At 40.3% G+C, this 24,127-nt stretch overlaps 1 protein-coding gene and 1 pseudogene across 1 annotated transcript in view; one reads left to right on the forward strand and one right to left on the reverse strand.

Annotated features, from left to right (window-relative positions):
* CUL1 (cullin 1) overlaps nt 1–24,127 on the reverse strand; it is an 81,821-nt gene that overhangs the window by 39,877 nt on the left and 17,817 nt on the right. The window contains exon 2 of the mRNA XM_015596181.2: nt 11,421–11,721. Within this exon, the coding sequence (XP_015451667.1) occupies nt 11,421–11,560 (140 nt within the window). The 5' untranslated portion in view covers nt 11,561–11,721. The remainder of the gene's footprint in view (nt 1–11,420; nt 11,722–24,127) is intronic.
* Nucleotides 12,163–14,490, forward strand: LOC102894778 (annotated as a pseudogene).

Below are 24,127 nucleotides of genomic sequence, written 5' to 3' on the forward strand. Positions count from 1 at the left end.
AAAGCAACCCATTGGGGAAAAAGCCTTGTCAACAAATGACACTTTCATAATTAGCCACATGGCAGATTCACCCCAAGCCCTACCTCACACCACACGCAAATTTAAGTCAAGATAGATCACAGACCTAAATGTAAAAAGCTCAAACCATAAAGCTTTAAGAGGAAATCACAGTATCTTTATGATGTAGGCAAAGGTTTCTTGTGGGTCATAGAAGACAGTAACTGTAAAAGAAAAATAAAACAAAGTAGGTTTCCTCAAAAAAAACCAAAAAACAAAAAACAAAAAAATCTGTTTACACAAAGACACCAGTAAGAAAAGGCAAGCCTCGGGCTGGGAGAAAGTATTAGGAAGACACAGCAGACGAAACAAAGTTATCCTAAATAAACTCCTACAACTCAGTAATAAAAAGTATATTAATCCAAAAAAAAGCAGGACTCAGATACTTTATAAAAGAAGACAATTGGCATATGACAAAGGACTCGATGTTTTCATTAGAAAAATGCAAATTAAAACCATGAGATACCACTACACACGCACAAGAATGGCTAAAGCTAAAGACTGGCACACCAAGTGATGGTGAGATTGTGACACAACTAGAACTTTTCTCAAACTCTGCTCATATGAATGTAAAAGGGCACAGCCACTTTGAAAAATAGTGTCAGTTTCTTATAAAGTTAAACATACTATCACCATACGATCCAGCAATCCCACTGCTATGTATTTATTTACCCAAGAGATATAAAAACATTGTGCCCACAAAAAGATCTGCACTTGGATGTTCACAGAAGCTTTATTTATTATACTTCCAAACTGGAAACAACCCAGATATCTATCTACCATTGGAAGAATGAATAAAGAAACCACCATATTCATTCAATGTAATATTACTCAGCAACAAAGAGAGAAAAACTACTGATACTTGCAGTAACACAGATAAATCTCAAAAATACTCCGAGCTGAAACAGCCTTACATGAAGGGGTACATACTCTATACTTCCCGTTAGGTGAAGGTCTAGGAGGGGCCAAACTAATCTACGGTTGTTGCTTTGGAGGAGGCAAAGAGTGACAGGGAAGCACAGAGGGACTTTCTCTGGGGATGATAATGTTCTCTATCTTGGTATGGCTTTCAGTTACGCAGGCAAATGCACTAGTCAAAACGTATCTCATGTAAACAATAAGCAAATCTCAAAACGCTAATGATGAACATCCCTAAGTAGGAAGAAGTGTACTGATGTCTACAACTTACTCGGAAATATATCAAATAAGATGGACGTATGGGTAGATGGGTAGATGGATTCAGGACAGACAGATATGTGATTAAGCACATACAATAACATGTCAATTGTAGAATATGGGTCTTCACTATAAAATTCTTTTAACTGTTCTGTTTAACTTAACTGTTTAAAATTTTTTATGAGGATGAAAACTCCAAGACAAAATAAAATTTAACCTTCCAAACAAAACATAAAAACATCTGAACCTCTGACGTCATCAGCCAAAGACAATTATGTTTTATTACCTAAAACCAAAAGCAAAGATACAAAACCGGTCATTTATGAAACTGCTAAACAAATGCCTGCATGACTTTGGCCTTTTTGTTAACACTTACTGTAATGATGCTCTTGGCTAATTATGTATGATAGGCTAACCATGTACGACAGGTGGTCAAACTCCAGCCATTCTAATATTAGAGGCTGTTAAATTTTGTTGATCTTAACTGTGCCTCTTCATAAGGACAGCTTAGGGGTTCTGATATGCCCTGTACAATACTGTTGGTAATTTAAGGCTGGGTTTCACTCATCACACCCATGGTGTTAATTTTGGCAAAACTAAATTGCAGTAGCTCCCCAATCTTCCCAGTGTAGACTGGCTGCTCTCCAGACCTACTGGACAATACTAATCTGGGAATTTGATTCCGCTCTCTTAATTTCAGTCTGTTGGTTTCTTGGACTGCTCTTAATTCCTCCTGCACAGAAATTTCATGGTTTTGTTCCTGGTATTGATCTTTCCTTCACTATCTTGGGCACTCAAGATTTATCATCTTCAGTTATGGGAAAGCATTTTATATTCTCTGTAACCATATTATAAATTTAAAAATTCTTCTCCCGTTTTTTTTCTGTAATTCCTAACAATTGGACATTAGGCCTCCAGGGTTACTTCTCAGTCTCCAAAGCATCTTGCCCTTTTACTTTCAATGTTCTTCTAGCTCTTCTATTACTTTTTTTTTTTAAAAGTCTGAGTTACTCATGTTTCTAATACTGGTGTAATAAGATTCTCATGTCTGACAATGTTAATTTTTAAGGCACATTCTTCTGTTCCCTGTATTATCAGTTTCTTCCTTTTCCCTTTTATTGTTTATTCTGTTCTTTCATACAATTATTAATCCTTATGACAAGGTACGAAAAAAACAACTGGAAACACCACTAGCCTGCATGGAATTGATGGCTTAGAGTTGTGAGTGACTTATCCGGGAGCTGGCCATTTCACTGCAGTATCCTTCCGTGTCAATAAATAAATGTATTTTTCAGAGCCAGTTTTTCCAAACACCTGTTCTATCTCCAGCATTGCCATCAGTATTTGAAATGGAACTGGGACCCACCACTCTAAGTGTAACTTTCTATCATGACCACTCTTTTTGACTCCATCCCTCGCAGCCAGGGCGCTGCCTCCTTCTGCCAGACCGAGGCTGTCGGTACTGAGATTCTACAGTCCTGGCACACTGAGTACCTTCTAAACTGCGGCTTCCCATAACCTGGTAATCGGTTTCCTGCCTCCACCTGCTTTTCATCTCCCCTCACTCCCAAAAAACCTGAATTCTCATCTAAAATGTCTGTTCTCTTCCATTCTTTATCTTCACTTATTTAAAAATATTTTACTATCATTTTAGTGATGTCCCAAATGGGAAAGTCAAAACATAAATTTCACCTCTAACCAGAAGCCCAGGAATTTGCTTTATCTTCTATTTCTACCACCATCCTGGATTCAGAATTCATACATGACACTTGGATGACTACTAGAGTGAGTTAGTCTCTCCTTGCCTTTGATGTCTTTCCTGTTTTAATCCCCTATGGTTTCCAGATTAATCCTAAAATTTGTTTACATCAAGTCGTTAATTCGAGGGTCACATATCCATCTCTATGGACCTACAACACCTTTAATAAAAACAACAAAATGAATGCAAAGCTGCTTACCTGGTTTTCAAGATTCACCACAATCTGATATCATCCTTTATCCAAGCCAGTGAAATAAACCAACAACTCATTCAGTTATTCCTACCGTACCTATTCAAGCCAGCCAAAGCCTTGTCCTCTACAAGTGCTACTTCCCACTGTCATTCACATTTCTCCCTCCAGCAAAACTCTGCAAGTCTTTCATCCTTTTTTTCTCCTTATCTTTACTCACCCTTTGAGATCCCCATACACTCTACCAGTTCAAGCAATATTCCGACCTTGGCAGTGTCAAAATCTCCCTCCCCTCAGAATCGCCTCTGCAACATTAGCTGTCTGTGTTATGCATCATGTACTTTTTAATAATGAGACCATCAACATTTCCCATCAAATATGTTCTATCGCACAGATGCACATGTCCTCCACTTCATTTAGTAGGCAATTGAGACAGCTTATAAGAATACCTGAAACATAATAGAAAAATAAAAACATAGGCCAGAATATCTAACAAAAAAATAAAATAGGATGCAAAATTACAAATCCATGCCAGAAACCTAAAATTTGCCAAAACGAACTGACCTAACTATGACTTATTCGGATTATTTATGTAAAAAAATAAAATTACATTTTAAGAAGCCCCCAAATAGATCTACTCTTGAATTCATGCAGTTTTTCCTGCAAAGTTTTAATCCACAAGATGAGCAGCGGTGTCCAATTGTGGACGAGTTCGGCCGAAAGCCTATTTCTCATGTAAAATGCTGGCCACATTTGCTGTTTTCTTGAAAGAGACACAAAGTTTACATACAAACTGGTATACACTTGAGGGAGAAGTGAACCACTTTTCACAACAGAATGGCACCAACTAGGCTCTGAATCCAGGCTGGGTCAGCAGAAAGGCCAGAACCACAGCCTGCCCATCCGGCCAGACTCGCTGCAGCTTAGCCGACACACCGCCTTCACTTAGCATCTGTTTACTCTCAGCTTTATAGCAACTGCGCTATATGGGGACATGTTATCAGAAAAGAAAGATGCATTCTTAATATGTATGAGAGCTGCCGGGGAGAAGTTGTCTACCCAGCGGCCCAGTCCTTCCCCACATGTCACTGGCATGCGACCCGAGGGAAAAGCACCACTGGAGAATCGCCAGTGCATCTGTGGGGGGATGCGCCCGTGTCCAAAGCACTCTGACATGGATCACTCCTGAAAAGCGGTGTGTGCTTCGGTCCACGGTGGGCAAACTCCCAGCCTGGGCTTCCAGCTGCCCTCCGGTATGAAGCGGGCTCCTCCTGCTCCCCACCGCCCCCAGAGACCACGCTTACCACTGCCTTTCCGACACATGCACAATTACAAGTTAATGAATCAATTACGGGATTATAAAAACTAAATAAATATGACTAATAACTAGAAGAGAATGATCACAACTAAAATCGTTTTTAAGGCAAAAGCAATTAAAATAGATTAAGAGGAAAAGTTAAATATGGGAATTATGAGGAAATAAAGAAAAACCATCAGGAGGCAAAACTCTAAAAAGTGATAACGTAGAAGCTTTGTTCAGCAGTGAATGCGTTAGCTGTTGTACACTACGGTGGACAGAGTCTGGCAAACCCACATATCTGACTTAAAACTTTGAGGTTCTTTTCAAAAGGTTCCCTGGGAGAGTGTCTTCGGCAACACAGCCCAAGGCAGAACGCAGATGAGACTCTAGCGGCCACCTGGGTCTCTCTTGAGTGTCTGACCAGGTCTCCCACGCAGGCAGGCCGGCAATCACGGCGCAGTGTGGCGGTGTGTTAAAGGGCCCAGCCTGGCTCTGCCTCCAAAGTCGGCTGTACACTGCTTCTGTCACCCAGAACTGTTTAATCACTTACCAAAGCCTACGTTTTGCATGACTGGTAGGGACAAGTCACTGTGAAAGAGGTCACATCAGATGCAAAGAGGTCTCAAGCAAAGCGACACACTCATCTTTCCACAGACTTTCCCTGAGCCCGTTTCTGCCTTGGGTCCTGGGATAAGAGTCCACTGCCTGCTGAGGGAGTGGCCGCAACCCTAACTGTGACACGAGGGGTTACTGTAAACGCTGCAGGGGAAGGCAGATGTTTCTGACGTGGCTGCCCCTGCATCGTGCCTTATATCTAAGGCAAACACATCTGGGAAATTGATTTGTGACTTTCAGATACTACCAAACTCAAACCATTTCGTTTTCTAATAGAAAAGTCAATTCCATTAAAGGAGCAAAACTAAACAGAACGAAACCATTTTCTACTACACCACTTCTTACCCACCTGGAACTTATGGTGGAAATTTAAACAATTAAGTTGTATTAAAATCATTTGAAAGTACTTGAACTAAAAGTTAAACTAAAAATACTTCCTTTCATCACATGTCACCATATGTACCACCTGGACAAACTGGCAAGAGCAGCAGGCCCGCCCACCATTCTGTGCAGTCTGCCTGCAAAGTCATCACGAATTAAGATCTTTCTGGACTACAGAAAGAAATAGGACTCTGAAAAGGACAATCCCATACATCTAATAGGACATATCAAAAACAAAGACTGCTTGCAACTGATCGTGATTAACTATAAAATTTGTTTTGAAATACTCGAAGTGCTCTGAGTACTATCTCCACCATGAATCAAATTTAGAAGGAAAAAAGCTGAACATATCATATTTATACTAATAAAAACAAAAATATCACTTCTAGGGGCAACTATGCAATATGATTGTAACGTCTATAGGTTCTCTCTCAAAGACAGACACAATTTCTCAATCCTAAAAACTATTTTAATAGTACGAGGTTAGTAGTGAAAGGTAGAAAGAACTTATAGTTGCATAAGGAAAACTAATAAAAACTAATAAACTGTATATTTAAATTTATGTTCTAAAAATCTAGAAAGCACAGATAGTTTTTACATAATCATTCATAAGCCCAATACCTACAAATAGCCACTTTCAATATGGTGGTATATACATTTTTTTTTCAAAAGTGGAGGGTGTGCTGGGGGTTCACATTACATGTGGCACATTATATCCTGCTTTTTTTTTATTACTATAAACATTATTACATATCAATGAATACTCAATGTTTAATGGCTGTTTATGGCCATTAAATACCAATCTGACTGTGGAAGACTGTACATGTGGCACATTATATCCTGCTTTTTTTTTTATTACTGTAAACATTATTACATATCAATGAATACTCAATATGTTTAATGGCTGTTTATGGCCATTAAATACCAATCTGACTGTGGAAGACTGAGGCTGATTTCCATTATTTACCATGACTAAAAAGTATTCTAAACATCCTTCGCATATAATTTGAACACAACTGTTTCCTTAGGATAGAGGTAAAAGTTAAAAAAAAAAAAAAAAAAATCACTGGACCAAAGTACATTTTAATGTCTTTACATTTCTAAGTTTCTGTCCAGAAAAATCAGAGCAAACTGACGACACTCCCTGAGTGCGGGGCTCCGCCTCCGTCCACTCCTGCCGACACAGGCCAGAATCATCTCTAAAACTCTTTTCAACCCGATAGGTTAACAGAGTTGTTTAGATTCTTCATTTCCTTGGTAATTCTAAGGTCAAACGTCTCTCCATATTACCAATGACCATCTGAATTTCTTCTGTCAAACAGTTACGTTCTTTAGAGCCTTCTTGTCAGAGTACAGATACATACGTGAGAATGGTAGCTTACATTTAAAAATATAAAATACTTTTATATGTTTAGGTGCATTTGATGGAAGTCATGCTCATTAAGTGAACAAAATCGTTTTAACGTAAGACTCCTGAATAAAAAGTACGAGATAAAAAAAAAATCCAAATAAATTAATTGGGCTAGATGGCTATTTCCAAACGAACATGGATCATTATCAATCTGTTGTGAAAATCGTATTACTTTCTGTTTGATCTGTTTTTCTATGAAAATCTGAGTTTTTATTAAAAACAGAATTGTGCAGCAGGCAAGCCAGGTAGAAAGGTTGCTGCCTGAAGTACCCCTCCCCCGCCGCACCCACAGCTCCTACGGAAGAGCCAGCAAAAGGCAAAGCACGCGACCTGAGAAGAGTGACAGCGGCAGCTGTGGCACGCCCGGCCGCGCAGCTGGCAGGTGCTGAGCAGCCGCAGGACCAGCACGTCCCAGCATGTCGGCGCTGCAAAGCATATGCTGTAGACTGCCAGGGGCTCGGCAGACACTAGGTGAACAAGAGCCCCCAGCCCCAGCGACCGTGAACTGTGTCACAGAACATCAGGACAGAGGTTCAGTACGAACTCCGAATACGCTGATAACTTACTGAGAAGCTGCCAGGACTAGGAAATACGAATGCAATTCTTAGTGTACTGGTTGGGGAAAAGATTTTGGAAAAGGGGGGTGGAAAAAAACAGGCTAAGGAAACAGAATAAACTAATCTGCTCACAGCACCACAGGCGAAAAAAACGGAAACTTCAAAGTTCATGAGAACTTATGTAGGCAGATAGAAAAAAAGAGAAAGACATCAACATGGAAGTTCAAATTGAATCCAAGAGATGCTAAAATTATGACTTGAGATGTATAATGACCACGGAAAAAAAGAATTCTGACCTAGAAGTGAGGGGCAGACAGATCTGGGGCCTTGCAAAAACAAAGAGGAACTTTGACCAGACAAGACGGCCTGGTGTCTAGACCGTGTCAGACTGGGTGCTCTTGGTAACCACAGAGACTCTCATTCTATGCTGTATTCCCTAATCAGGACTCACGTTGTCCTTTCAGCCAATGTAACAGCGTCAATAAATTTCAGGTTCAAAAGAAAAGGAAATGTACTATCATTTACCCACCTGCATAGAACATACTCCTGTATTTTATCACAAAAGAAAAACAGTCACATTTAGCTACACACACATAGGTAAGACGTCACAGAAAACGAAAACTGAAGGAACAGGCTGGACAGACTGGACGGACAGACATATCACTGGGGAGCCAGGCCTCAAGGCCAAAGCTGAGGAAGAAAAATGAAGCCTTTGTGAAGTGGCTGGAAACAAAGTTAACTGAACTAGATCCTTCTGATTGCAGATGCTCTGGGACCTTTCTTTCTTTTCTCAAATTCCCTTCTCTTGACATTTTGAGCTGAAAAATCAAGAACAATGCTGTGTCATAACCCATCTTCTTGTCAGAGCAACCACACACGCCAGACGTTCCTAAAGGTTCTAGCCATATTTGTTTCACATCCGGAAGCACGTTACTTTCTCTAGAAAACATGTCACATATTTCTCTAGGAAAAACAAAGGGTAAAAATCCAGTTGTCAGCCCTTAGCTACATTATGGGAAGAAAGGGATTCCTCCTTTTTCCCTTCAACCAGTTTTCCCTCCCCCTCCTTTCCCAACAACATTCTTTCACTCACTCCTGATAAGGCACATCTAAGTTTGAAGAGTGACATTAGAACACTGACATGCACAGTCTGCCCCTTCTTCCCATGATCAAATGTGCCTCCTAGGCTGAAACACAACCTCACAGTCCCAAGTGTCAGATGTCACTGTAAACCAGTCTGAAGAAGATTATTTTAAAGGGTGATAAAGTTAAGTGGTTCCATGGGAGATTAAAAATACATCCACGAGAGAAAACCTTTTTAAAAACGTGTGCAAACTGAGGCTGGGACAAACTGCGGTAATAGTGACATATGGTTTCAAGAAGTGCTGTGTCTTGAATGACTTAAGTGGAAGTGAAGGTGTGCTCTAGAAAAACGTGTCAGATGACTTAAAGTTCTTCCGCTTACAACGACAACACTGATACAGAAAATGCAGGTGAAGAGGGGGAGTATAATTTTATGGTTTGCAAATAATGAAGTTAATAAATACAAGTAGACATTCCACTATTTCATCTGTACCCTAAAAGTTAATATTTAAGACATAATCAAAACACTCTTCTTTGGAACTTCATAAAGAAAATACAGGGACTACTTAGAGAAATGTGATTCATTCAAATATAAAACCTGAAGGCCTTATAGAAAAAGACAGTTTTTAGACTCAGACTACTAAGAATTTTAATTCCGGCATCATCATTTATCAGTGTTGCTATAACAATTGGGCAAATTACTTGACCTTTCACAGACCAGATTTCCAGCCCTCCCGGATGATGTACGCCTTAAACAAGATGCAGATGGTTCCTAGCACAATGCCTGACACACAGGACTCAAACTGTACCTGATTTCATAAATACTATCTAAAGAAGAAATGTATGATGCTGTTATCATCTCTGACCAAACTAGAAAAAAAAAGAATACTCAATTTAAGAGTACCATTCCTAAGATAATTAAAATTGCAGGTATCGGAACAACCATAAACTAAAATTATTCAGTAACTGCTGCAAGAAGAAAAAGTCCCTACTTTCTTAGAATTCTAAGACCAAAACATCTTATTGGGCAAAAGACCAATCTGAAATTCCCCCAGAGACAAATCAGCATCTAAATTTCCTTGTTCTCCACACTGCTGATCCTGTTTTTTTTTGCAAACCAGGACTCCGACCAAGCACCTTGTCTCACCACTGAAATCACCACCTTTAGCTCTGTTACAAGAATTTAAAACAACAACAACAAAAAACTGTCAAACCCAGCAAGCCACAACTCTCTTGAGTGCAATATCCTCTCATTTGCAGATTCTATCCTGCTTAAAGTGTTTTATATATCTTATGACCCAGAAAATCCATTCCCATGTATATACCCAAGAGAAATGAAAACACATGTTCACTCACAAAGTCACACACAATGTTCATAACAGCCACATTATTCATAAGAGCCAAAAGGTGGAAACAATCCAGATACCCGCTGCTGATGAGTGGATAAACAAAATGCAGTATGGCCATACAAATCAGCCCTAAAAATGACATACCAACGCATGCTACAACAAAGCAGCAGCATGAAAACATTATCCTAAGTGAAGGCTACCAGTCACAAAAGGCCACGTACTGTGTGATTCCTTTTATATAAAATTTTATATAAAATGTCCAGAAAAGGCAAGCTCATAGAGATAACAAAGCACATCAGTGGTTGCCAGGGACTGGGGGAGGAGAGAATGGAGAGTGACTGCTAATGGGTATGAGTTTTCTTTGGAGAGGATAAAAATTTTCTAAAATTAGATAGTGGTTATGGTTGCACAACTCTGTGAATATTCTAAAAACCGTTGCATTGTGCACTTTAAAAAGGGTGAGTTTTATAGTATATCAATTATACTCGAAAAAGCTATTTTTAAAAAAAGTATTCTATAGTATAAGTGCATACACATGAGTATGTATATACACCTATGATAAAATTTAGACATAAACATAGTTTCATAATTATTTAAATTAATGTTAATTTTTTTAAGATTCTAAAAATACTAGCATAGCTGAGGACACAATGGGATACCACATACTGGACTGTCACAAAGTTTAACAATCAATGATGTACATTAAAGATTTAAACTTAAATATCCATTGAACTGGCAACTTTAAACTCCTAGAACCAGCAAATCAGTAGCAATCGCTCTTTGGGGACTTAGCTTAGATTTCAATTTCTTAGACTTGAACTTGAACTACAAGTTCTCGTGTCCCCAGATATCCACCAGAGAACAAGTGCCACAACTTTTACACCTCGAGACCCCTGAAGCACACAGCATAGTCCCTTGCACGCACCGTGGACCACATGAGGAATGAGTGAAGCACCAAATCTGTAACGAGAGCCGTAAAGAACAACTTTGGCTCTGTGTGGTGACCCTTTAGATGAGGGCTGGCAGACTTTCCCCATAAAAGACCAGATGGTAAATACTTTCAGCTTGGTGGACCAGACCATGTCTGATGCAGCTACTCCACTCTGCCCCACAGCTCCAAGGAGCTAACGGAAATGCAGAAACCCATGCTCCCCTGCTTTAACCCAGATGTCAACACGGCTTTCTGTGATGAGCAGCAGTCTATCACCTACTGAGCTCTTGAAATATGGCTACTGTGGCTTAGGAACTAAACTTTTAATTACTTAATTTTAATGATTTCAAATGCAGATAGCCACATGTGGCTCGTGGCTACTGCACTGAACAGCACTGCTTCAGAATACCAGCCAGCCAATTTCACCTCTGTTTAAAAAACTTAAAAAGAGTAAATGACTTAATTTTTAAAGCTGAAAAAGAACTTGTTGATTACATCACAGGATGAACTGGAAAGAGAAAACATGATGTAAAATTTCTATAAATTCACAGATCATACTAGTAAATAATCGAACTTGAAGCAAATCAATCTCAGCTTGAGCAGTAGGATACGTGTAGAGTTCCATGTATCTGGATTTCGCCATGCTCTGTCTGGTGTACACCTGCTGGATTCCAGCTCTGAGGTCGTCCCAGATCTGGTCAAGGCCAATCTGCTTCAGTCCATGGGGATTCTGACTCCTGTTTGATGACATTGTGAGCAATAGTCTGAAGTTGTCCAGTGCAGCAATCCTTTTTCAAGGTATAGCTAATTCTCCATTAGATGAAAATATACAGTATCATTCCAAATTTATTCACAGCAGCTCAGAAAGGATGTCCTTTAGCTGTAGAGAACGAACTTTCATTGCAGGCAAACCTAAAGATGAAATAAAGGAAATTAATTAATTCTTTCTCAACATCCTGGGGTGGATAACAGGGTACTGTACAGTCACATTGATAGACATACTTGCTCTGCAAGCATTAGCAGGTACCTGTCACCTTGTCAATGTGGAAACACACTCATGATCTGTGTGTAGAAATATGCCTACTTAGACACTTAGTTCAGAATCATCAGGATGATCAGTGCTCATGAGAAAACCTGGGCTAAAGCTTGCATAAGCAGAACAAGCACGTTGCTTTTGTCTTATAAAAAAGTATCAAAACTTCAACTATATTACTCGACCTGCATAACAGAAAGATAAACTCAAAGGGCAAAGGAAACTCCCAGAAAAACACAAATAGCTAATAAATAGGAAAAAACATTCAATCTCACTGGATATCTGTGAATTTTAATAATTTTTCACTTAGCACTTGGCCAATGTTGGTGAGTCTAAAGGTGACGGGAAATGGTCGCTCCCTTTTTAGAAGGGAATTTGTCAAGAATTAGCAAAATTTAAAATGCTGTGAATTCAGAGACCTGGGTTTGCAGCTCAGCCCCACAGCTACTGAGTACGTGGTCTTGGGTGAGTTACTTAACGTCTCACTTCTCTAGGCCTCAACTTCCTAGTCTGTAAAATGAGAACAAATCATTTTCCTACGTAGTTGTGGTTTATTTAAGATAATGTATATAAAATATTTAACCCACAGTAAATGCTTAACAAATAGTAAGCATTTCTAAGTGTATGAAGCTACTGCAAAATACAATTTATAATGTTTTAGGATCTTGGATCCGTAAAGGGCCTGAGTTATACAATACTGTATTAAGTGAGTACTTCTCAATATGCAATATTACAGACATACTTTAAGGATCGTCTATGTATATCACATCATAATGTGGAGGTTTTAAAACAAGTATTTCTAGTGTGAAATTAAGAAATACTGAATTATTTTAATGGTGCCATAAAATAAATGTTATTGGGAGGCAAACAGTAACCTGAGAACAGTCAGAACGGGTTGTCAAGGCCTGCCAATCAAGTCTAAGGTACCCAGCAAGTATTCAGTGCATCCTGCATCCTCAATGGCACTACGCCTCTCAGTAAACTAAGGCACTATTAAGTAGGTCATGCTTGTGGATTAAGTCTGAACTACTGAAACCTAAATCATCTCTAATATTTATCATCTAATCTATGAAACCTACCATTTTATGAAGCCACAATGCCATCCCTGATACTGAAAGTATTTTATCTCATACATTCAAATGGGCAGCTTCAACTATGGAAAACAGAAATGTCTAACCCAGAGTTCCCTCGAGATACACCATGGCTTTGGCACCCACGGCATCTCTCGCTGGGTCTGAGCCTCGCCAGCCCCTCCCGCAGGAGACCACGATAGCCGGCCAGCTTATGCTCCAATGCGACTCTGTGCGACCGAAAGGCAAAGGTAGTGATCAAAAACGCCGCTACGTCGGAGGAGATGCAACAGGACTCAACGGATGTGCCACTCGGGCATTGGAGAACTACAACGCAGAGGAGATGCTGTGGCCCATACTGAGGAGGAGGTTGACAAGAAGCACAGCCCCACTTGGCACTGCAGTGTGGGGAGGAACTTCGGCCGTTACAGGACGCATGAAAGCAAACACTTAATCTATTCCTACCTGGGCCGAGTGGCCATTCTTCTTTTCAAATCTAGTTAAAATCATGGACAGTGCTACACACCCAGTGATCCACCCAAAAACAAGGACTGCAGCCTAAATTCCAAACACCAGAGACTGAAACCTTCAGCCTTGCCTGAAGGAAAACCTTGATCTTGAACCTTTGTGTTGTTTTGTTCAGGGCTTTCTCTGAACTCATGTTGTGGTTGTAAGACAATTAGCAAAACAGCTTATATTTGTATTTACTTTCTACTCCCTGCCTCTCTTCCTCCACTTTTTCCTCTTGAAAATCCATTCATTCCCCCCGCCCCCCACCAAAATATGTGGGTGAAGTGGAAAAAAAATTCCCTCACGTTTTAAGGAAACTAATAACCAGTCTGCAAAGATTTCTTAAATATAATTTCGATCTGATTTTCTTTTCATCTACCTTGGGAAGCTCTACCAACACCCCACCTGATAATTGCAGGGTATTTTGGGTTGGTGGCACCGTCTGATAGCGTCATGTATTTAAACCTACACTCTTTTCCCCACCACTTATTTAATTTTCCCCTAAGGGGAGATTATCACTTAAACTCTCTAGCCCAGATTTCTTCTCTGAACTCCAGGCCTGTCTACACATCCAAGTTCCTCAGTCACATCTCCTGATGTCTCAAGGCCATCAGGTCTAAAACTGAACTCAGGATCTGCCCCCAAACTCCATTCTCCAGTGTTGTCCATCTTAGTAAAGTGGCAACTGCTTGTACCCACTAATCAGACACCTGGGAATATTCTAATGCTTCATCCCTCATATTTCACATTCAAGTGCTATTGATTTTAACTTTCAAGGTCATTTTGAACCCACTCACCCTCTTCCAGTAATCATCAACAGTGTCTCCTACCTGGACCACTGTTTCAGGTAGTCTAAACTAGACTCCCTTACTTCCCAATATTTATTTAACTTCCCCATCTGGTCTTCATACAACAGTTGAATCTGAAATTGTATATCTGACTGTCACCCTATGAGCAATGGGGAGCAAGGTAGTCCGAAGCAGAGAAATCTCTACATCAGATCTTCCCTCTCTTTCCACCTGCCTTCCAAACCTCTGCCCTCCGTTCCCCTGGGCACGGCCATGCAGACTTCCCCCGTTCTCACCTTGCCAGCCCCCTCGCCATGCCTGAGGACCTTTGCGTTTGCTGCTGCTTCTCCCTGGACAGTTCCTCTCCTTCCTCAACAAGCTGTTTTCCAGCCAGGTTCCCCACTCATTGGGGAGCCCCCAGATGAGGTCCAGGGTTGCCCAGTTCATGGGCTTTCCCTTCTTAGCTTGGTCCAGGGTATAATTCCATGCCATGTCTCACTCCACGGCTGAGAAGGATCCCTGGGCACAGAGGCCATCTTGTCTGCTCACCACAGTATCTTGTAAACTAGCTCAGAGTCCGGCACCTAGCTGAATCGGTGTTTTGCATGAATAAATGAAAGAATAAATTAAGGAATTGAAAAGCTATATGTTTTTAAAGGATTTAGAAATAATGAAATACCAGTGCTACTTGAGCATCTGAACTTGCCCCAAATCCCCCAAGAATCTCCATAAAATTCTATATTGTTTCTTCTAAACTTTTTTCTTTCAAACAACAGAATTTAGACTAAAATTTATTTCTTGCTATTTAATTTAGTAATGTTTTGTTATCCTGGTTACTGCAAACATATACATATTTTAACATTGTTTAAAGAGACTTATGAGAGTCACAGAAATTTAGTGACCATTAATATTTAACAAATATTTAGTAGGGAACCACCATGTGCCATGCACTATCCTAGGTTCTGGTTTTGTAATCAGATATGGTCTACTTTCATAATACTACTACCATGAAATAAAGCATCTTTCTGAGAAGCTAACCCATAAATTTTTGGTACATAACCTACTCGTAAACTGGAAACTTTATGTGCTATGCATTTGTGCACCAAAAGTATTTGCTCCTAAGAGCCATTACAGTCATAGACAATTAAAGGTGAACCTTAAAGACAGTCTGGCCCTTTCTTTTATAGATGAAGAAACTGATTTAAAGAAGCAATCAAATCTGATCAAGATCACAATGCTAGAAAGTGGACCGCAAGCCAGAGCTCTGCTTTCTCAGGCTAGTATTCTCTGATACCTCAGTCTGAATTTTAGGTTCTTTCACTTTAAAGTGTCAATAACCAGGGAAAACACTAAAAGAGCCACAGGAAAAAGCAAGGCTCACCAATTATGTACTTTTAGAATCTCAAACAGCTCCAATTCAAAGAGCTGGTAGTCTGAAAGAGCTCACAAACCAGTCTTAACTGTATCAATATTAAATCTATTCAAATACTTTGAGATTTAAGAAAGCTAAATTTTTTACGTCTGGCATAAAACAAAAAACTAAGAACACTGCAAGTATCAGAAGAACCAAAAGAATTAAGATACCACTTATCATACCAACACCCTCTCCATACACAGTTAAAACACATCAAAGGAAATGGTCATGTGGACTTTTCTCCCCGTCCTAGCTCAGCATCAGCACCAGTATGCTCTTTCCTTGTTCTTTCTTCCTCATGTTGCACTTCTGGTTCAAGTTAGAAATCTCAGTCTGTCAGGACTCACTGATACTCTAAGAGAGCAAATATAACCTTTTCACGTTAAAATGTCAAACCTGTTACACACACTGTATACAGTTCCATGCATGGCAATTTACTGCCATAGCACACCTCAGCTTATATGCAGATATGCTGGAAAATTAGCAAAATATTCTACTACTCCTGCTTTTATGTGCTTTATTGTTTCCTCTTTCAAACTACCCATTATTCCCTTATTCGAATTGTCCCGACTGAGTATCCAAAATTCTTACACAGCTAATCTGAGGGTCTCAAAAATTCACATGTCCTTATCTACTTGAGTTTAAAGAGGAAATCTTATCTTTTTAATACTGTCTGGAGAGCCACACATTTATATACTCAAAGATTTATCACTAATATTACAGCAAAGAAATCTAAAACTAAGTGTAAAACTAAATTAAATGTGAAACTAAACTAAGTGTAAAAGGAAATGTTAAAAGCAAGCACACACCCGCCCCCTGCTCTCTGCAGCGAGGGCTGCTGGCTCGTCGCTCTCAGGCTGCAGAGCCAGGCCCTTGTGCTCCGGCTCAGCCCTGGGCACAGGCAGGTGGCTCTGCAGCCGAGGCAGCGGGAGGCCGTCTGCTGACCACATTCCGCACGCAGGGAACCCAGCGCGTCCCTGAAGGGGCACCGGCGCGGGGCACCTCCGTATCTCCAATGTCCCAGTGGACGCAAGGTGCTCTGGTGATGGAGTGTTCCACCTCGGGGGTGGGGGCTGTAAGCTGCTCATGCATTACTCAAAGTTTGATGAATTAAACTGATTGTAAAACTGCTTGGAGTAATAAGATACAATAAAGGTGCCCAAAAAAGACTGGCACATCAGTCAATGTTGAATTTTCAGAAATATACTACTTTACAAACTGTATAACCTCCATCTCATAAGCAGGCCATCAAAAACTATCAATAATCTTAAGTGAACTTCACGAAAAGTCAGAAAGGTTCATATTATTTTTTAGTTAAGGGGTAAAAATATTTTCTTAATAAATCATACCATGTAGCCAAACAACTTAGGAGGTCCAAAAAGCCAATAGATATTTAAAAAAAAAAAAAGAAAGAAAAAAACTAAAATATATACTTAGGACATTAGGCAGTTTTCGAAACCCTTGACGTCACAGGGTTGCCAACTGTGGTCACGTGCACTGATGAATAACAGTGACGTTTTCAGACACAGAATCTGCAGATGTGGCACTTCGGCATTTGGAAACACAGGAAACCAAGGGGCAAAATGTAGCCAACCAAAGCCGAGAACCAGTGGCCCAGCTGGCTGCACCTTCTCACTAGTCGCTGGCTTGCGAAGCCTGAATGACGACACAGGCACACCACACTATTCTACTATACTTTCATCTCCCCCCAGGAAAATAAGACGATAGAATAAAAGAGTCAAAAGAAGCAGGTATAATGGAGAAGAGAGGGTCTACGTTTAAGGACTTGTCTCACAGAAAAGACTGTTCTTCCAATCTAATCAATACTAAACAGACTTTCTAACAATTCAAATGATGCATTAATCAGCCTATTTCTCAAGACTAAAGGTGCATAAGATCCTTCATTGAGTAGAAGTGTGAAATAGCTTCCAAGAATCCTGAAAATACATCCTTTTTGATATTAGTAATTCAGAGTTTCACTAGTAATGAAAGGGTTGTTTTAAAAGAGCGCCTGTAACAGTCTTCTAAACACTAACTGGAACATCAAGAACATGAAAGGAGTCTGGGAAATGCTAGCGTTGGTGACGTTAAATACTTTATTTTGTTTGGTACAGACTTCAGAGGCCTTAAAAAGTGAACGTGTCGGGAATTTCCATCAGAAAAACAGCAGAAAGTGTCTCCCTTTCAAAGTGACTTGGCTGTATTTTTCCCTGAACATATATCAGGACTGGTTTTTCAAGCAAACTGTTTCAAGAAACATAGTTTAAAAAAAAGAAAAGATAAAACTGTGCTGATCCCTATTGATTACTAACTCTTAGGATCGACTACACTCTGTTCTGCAACTTTTTTCACTTAATAACCAGATATACCTCTCCTCATTAAATGAATTACATCTCACTGTTTTTGTGAGCTATGTAACATTCTACCATTTGTCAAACTAGTGTCTGGTTAAGAGCTTCCAGGTGTTCACTTTTTAACAGTTATAATCCTGCGACAAGCAGCCATCTAAGAGTTTCTCTCTTACTGACTTGACTGTGTACGATAAATACCTACATGTAGCTATAAGAGAAATGGACTATGGAACCATCGACTAAGACAGAACACGTCAGAGGAGGAACAGGTTGGTGGGAGGTAGTTCACTTCTGGACATAGGCTATCTGCAGTACTTGCAATTGTCATAGGAAGCTGGGCTGTGACAGCTTATCTCTGACAGGCACTACTTGAGGCTGGAACCAGAGCAAAGCAGAGAAATGACAGAAACTGAGTCCTGAGGAACATTTAGAAACTGACTAGATAAGCGGGAACCCAGAGAGCGTGTATTTGCAAAGTTATAGCCCCAAACAATGAGGACCCCCATCCCGGAGACCAAAGGAAGAAAAGGCCACAGTTGGCTGGACCTCATAATGGTCAATGCCATTTACATTTAGAATGATCTGGCTAAATCACTGAATATCTCTGGGGGGTCAGGATTAAATGAGGCACCACAGTATATCATAAATGCTAGCTCTTATTTTCATCATCATGATTTCTGAAATGTAGCTTCTGGCCTTAGTTTTATGTAAGTCACTGGTGATCTTAACAATGAAAGGTTCATTGTGGTTTTAAGGGTAGAAATCAAACTGGAAGGGGTCAGGAGGGACAGAAATGTGGAATATCTTCCGAGCCCCAAGCTGCAGGAGGATGGCTCCACTCACAAGACTGGGCCCTTGCCCTCGGACTGCACTGCAGGGCCACGCATTTCTGCACACGGCTAACCAGGCAAGCTTCGTGCATTCTCCTGTGTATTACTCTCCTAAGAATTCTTAACTATACAACAGATAGGAATATAAATTCCTAAGACTTTAATGAGCATAAATATATTTCTACTCTAGGGTAGGAACTCATAAATTTTAAAGTAATAAGAGAACTGTGTTCCCGCCTCAATTTCACTCTAGATATTTAAAAGACCCAGATACCACTTCTGCCTATTAATGCAGTCCTGATATTTCCCCATTTTTATAAATTAAGACCAAACACATCTAGCAGATGCTGTTGCAAAGCCAGCATTAAGATCATTAGAATCAGAGTTGTAACAGGAAGAAACAAGATTTTTCAAGAGATAAAAAAAATTAAAATGTTACAGTATCTTCCAAAAACAAAGTCTGCATTAGAGCTAATAAAACAGTTAAAATTCACTATTAAAAAAAAAACAAGACAATTTTAAATTGAGCTTTTCTAGTCTGGTAACATTTTAAATCTGATTAAAATTTAAATGATCCTAGGTATTTCTCAACAAAGCAATTGCTTATTTCTAAGACTTGGTCGAAAGTATGCGTTGCACTCTGGCCTTTACTTGTAGTATGGTACAATAAAGTATGAAATGTAGAGCAACCAAACGATTTAAGGCTAGAGAAACTTTTTGAAAGTACACCAGGAAACATGCAAGTACAGGCATTCACTGCACTCTTTTATGAGGACAGTGGCAATAAGAAACTGGAAATGACCCACACGTCCAACAGAAGAATTCACAAATAAATCCTAGGATAGTCACACAACAGACCACACACAAACTGAGTCAACTTCAGCTACATACTTCAACATGGATGAAATTTAGAAAGACTCCTGAGTAAAATTATGACAGAGGAATAAATATACTATGATATCACTTAAATACATAAGATTTCAAAAAAAAGAGCACTTCTGAGGGAGAGGAGGCGGCCAGCAATCCCTCGCAAGATGGGCAGACACTTCAATCAGCACACGACACACATCTGAGTATGGCACTGGCCACGCTGTGCTTACACTGTGCTTATGTTTAAAAAAAAAAAAAAAACAAAAAACACCATACTTATTAGATACATACTCTTGTGAGTGAAATGATATGATAACTGGGATTTTCTTTAAAATATTATAGGGGGGAAAAAAACTGAACGACAATTATATTGTAGTCTCAATTTTCCATAATAAAATTTTAACAAAAAATTCAACAAACCTATACAACATATATGAAGTAAAAATAGAAAGAAAAGCAAGAGAATGGGGGTGGGGGATTCAGGAGACAGGTGTGGGGCAGGGAGGGGACTGGAAAGCAGCACGCACGGCGGCAGGGCACTGTGCCAGCACCGGGGGTGTTCTCTGGAAGGCGGGAAGTGGGCCTGCTGGCATGTGCCGCAGAATGCTTCTCACCTAAATGCCTAGAACGTACTGTTATGCTGTAGAATGATCTAGATGATACATGCAAAAGAAAACAATTTACCAGGTTAAAGGATATTCAATGACATTTAGAACCAAGACGAGAGAGCCCCAAGCTGAGAAATTCCTAAATACTATTAGAAATTCTTAAATTCCATTAAAGTTTTAAATGAACGCAACACCTGAAAAAGGCTGATTCAGCCAACTTGGGTGGGAAGTATGTAGCTGAGATTAGGTAACACTGCCTAGCGAGGAAACTAAAGCTTCCGCTGTGTATGTTGCAGAAAAATCTGTTCCAGATTTAATAAGACTTCTGGTTTTACTTTAATAATTTAGGAGTAGGACTGGCACCCGCAGCAGGGTGGGCGTGGCGCTCTCCGATCTGCCTGGACGATGGTGCCCGCGAGACCCTCAGTACACCTGTGACTGCGGCTCCTCCTCTTCTCCTTGCCCTGGATCTTACGGAGGCCACAAACTCATGTGCCCCAAACTGAACACCTCCCTCTCTGCCTTTCTCCCCGCCTTAGTCAACAGATGCCTCGGTTGCCCAAATTAAAATCCTGAAGGCGACGAAAACACCACCTTCTCCAACCACACGGTTTCTCCAGACTACATACACCCTCCCTTCCTCCCACTGCTCCTACCGAGACTTCACTGTAAGGGGCATGCGTGGCCTGGTGACTGGTCTACCTTAGAACCAGTCCCCCTTCTGCATCTCCTCTCGTAGTAACAAGTCAGCTTCGATTCCTCCCTGTTCTTACCCCTGCTGTAAAGTCAGTTCCACCGGTTCTCCCTCCTTCTCTTTGTATCTTGGAGACACCCACTTCTCTTTGTATCCACCACAACCACCAGAGTCTAGGTATTGTCTCTCATCTGGGTCGCTAACAAGTCTCTTCACTGGTGTCACTGTCACCAGTTTCATCCACTCCAACTCCAATCCATTTTCTACACTGCTGTCCAGCCTAATTTCTAACATGCAAAGAGCCATTCATTCTGCTAAGTGACTGAACTCCATGAGCACCGTCTACACTCTACCACACCCATGACCAAGCTCCAGACAACATCCATCAAGTGCAACCGCTTGCTCCTTGTTATTGTGCACGAAAGGACCTATCGTTTACGGCAGGCTACAATGCTAGCCTCTGCCAACAGGCGCTCTAATGCTTTCATCAAATCCTTACAATAAATAACATATTCTCTGCATGGTACTATCTACTTCTTACAATGAGGAAACTCAGGCTCGCAGATGTTAAATAATTTGCCCAAAGACACTCTAATAAATGGCAAGGATTCAGAACCAAGTATCTGAATCCCAAAGCCAGGTTCTTTCCATCACCCCGTCTTCCTGTCAAGCTATTTCCACAGAAGGTAGTGGTTCTTATCCCACTTCCTTAAAAAGTGTGTTACCAAGACTTACTCTTCAGGTTGTGATTACAACGTGGCTTCCAAAGGAACCATGTGAAAACAGAAGTGAAAGGTCCATGATGTGAACGTGCAATGGCAAGTTCAAATGGCTGCAAACCAACAGGTCAAGGAAGAATCAGCCATCAGGGTTCTACTGCACACCAGGGAGGGTGCACAGCCTTTACGACCTCGGGTAAGCCTACGTGATCAATGCTTGCAAAATTTATACTTGCGAAATTTAAAGGTTTCATCTCTACAGAGAACTAAGAGAACAATTATTATTAAGTTCAATTACAGATGACAAATATAAAAAATTCCAATTAATATCCTAACACATGGCTTTCTAAGATATTAGCTGAGTTCTTTCTCTCAAAACATTTAAACCCATGGCTATGAAGAGGAAGCAGCATAAACGCACGCCCAGATGGAAAATGGGTCCTGCTGCTTCTCAAACAACCAATTCAAAGCCACATTCCAAAGACCTGAATGTATCAGAACTGTTCAAACTGCCTTGTTTATGTCTTTACTTAAAGTTAGTGATTAGACATCCAGGGCATTAAAAAACCAGGTTCAGCTAACATATATTTACCATATGTCCATGAATTCTACTAGGCAGCTACCTCCTAAACAAGAAAACCTATGTCCACACCCAAAGACCTGTCCACATATGTTCATAGCACATTACTTCTAACAGCCCCAAAGTGGAACAACCCAAATAAATGCCCAACAGGTGAGTGGATAATCAGAATGTCATAAAAAATAAAGGACTGATACATGCTACAGCATAGATGAACCTCAAAAACATTACGCTAAGTGAGAGCCAGATGCAAAAGGTCACTTATTACATGATTCCATTTATTATGTGAAATCGACTCAACAGGCAACTACAGAGATAGGAAGTAGATTAGTGTTTGGCTGGGGTAGGAATGGTAAGTGACTACAAATAGGCCAAAGAGATCTTTAGGGGATGATGTGCCCCAAAAGTGGATTGTGGTGATGGCTGCACAGCTCTGTAACTTTACCAAAAATCACTGAATTTTATGGTGTGTAAATTATACCTCAATAAAACTGTTAAGAAAAAAAGAGCTTTAAAGCATGCTAGCTATAAACCTTTACATGTCAAATTTAGTCCACTCACTAAAAGAAAACGACTAGGTTCTCCTTATGTAGGGGTCTTAGCATGAAAAGTAGTATTGCTGGCTGTTTTACTGGAAAGAAACTTTAAGAACTGCTATTTATTTAAGGTGTTACCAACAGAGGGGCTCATAGTCTCCTGCAACATGTACAAATAGGTGAAGATGTCATTTAAAGACTTAGCTGAAGCTACTGGAAGAGCTGTCAGGTGGCGTCCACGATACTGCTGTATTTAAGGTACAGACAAGAACTGCAACACAGGTTCAGAACTTCCGAAATAAATCATTCAGGCTACGATGATCAAGAAGGCTTTAGAAACTTCATCTGATGGCTCTACAGAGTTGGGACGAGAGAGGACTTAAAGATAGCGAAATTAACTGGGAGGCTATTAGGGTTGAGATACTGGCTCAACTGAGACACAGCAACGGAAAAAGCAAAGCCAGATGCTTAAAATCACACACAGTAGAAACTACGGTAACTGAGCTGACGGGATATGGGTGGCATAGGTATGGAATGAGTTAAGAATAACAAGTGTTGTCTCTCAAACTGGTACTTTCAAACCTCCCAAACTTTATTTCTGAGTTCCAGAATTTCACAGCAGTACTTTAAAAATGCAGAACAACTTAACTATTGCTGGTGGGAAGGCACAATGACACAAACAGTAATTTGGTTGTATCTAATGACATTACAGATGCATTCACCCTTCGACCCAGCAATCTTACTTCTAAGAATCTATCCCCAAAATAAACTTGGCCAAAACTACAATAAGTTGTAAACTCAAGTTCATTCGCTGTGAAGACTGGAAATCAATCCAAAACCCATCAAGAGGGCACAGGAGGACTATATTATGGACCCACACAATGGAGCATTGTGCAGTTCTGGAAAGGAATGAGGCCAACCTCCACTTCGTGATAATACAGTGACTTCTAAATGGATATTCAATGAAAAAAGGTTCCTTTTGTGTGTGAACGGAGGGGAGCAAATACTAACACATAGGTAGGTAAAGATATATCTTTTTCTTTTCAAAAATAAAAAAAAAATGGTAAGATAAAACTGAAAACTAAAAATGGTTACCTATGGGGGAGGGAAGAAGCAGGGTGGGGGAGGGGTGTAAGTTGAGACGTCCCTCGGGGTCCATGGACAGGATTCAGGAACTGTGGATGTAGATGAGAGAACACATCTTATTTTTCACCAACCTCTGACTGAAACGACAATTCCTCCAATCGTGAGTGCAGAGCACAGGGGTTTTAGTAGCACCTCTGACTTTGCCACCACAAAATTACAGGTATCTGCA

This window comes from Pteropus alecto, unplaced genomic scaffold (assembly GCF_000325575.1).
Source record: "Pteropus alecto unplaced genomic scaffold, ASM32557v1 scaffold48, whole genome shotgun sequence".
Lineage (NCBI taxonomy): Eukaryota > Metazoa > Chordata > Mammalia > Chiroptera > Pteropodidae > Pteropus > Pteropus alecto.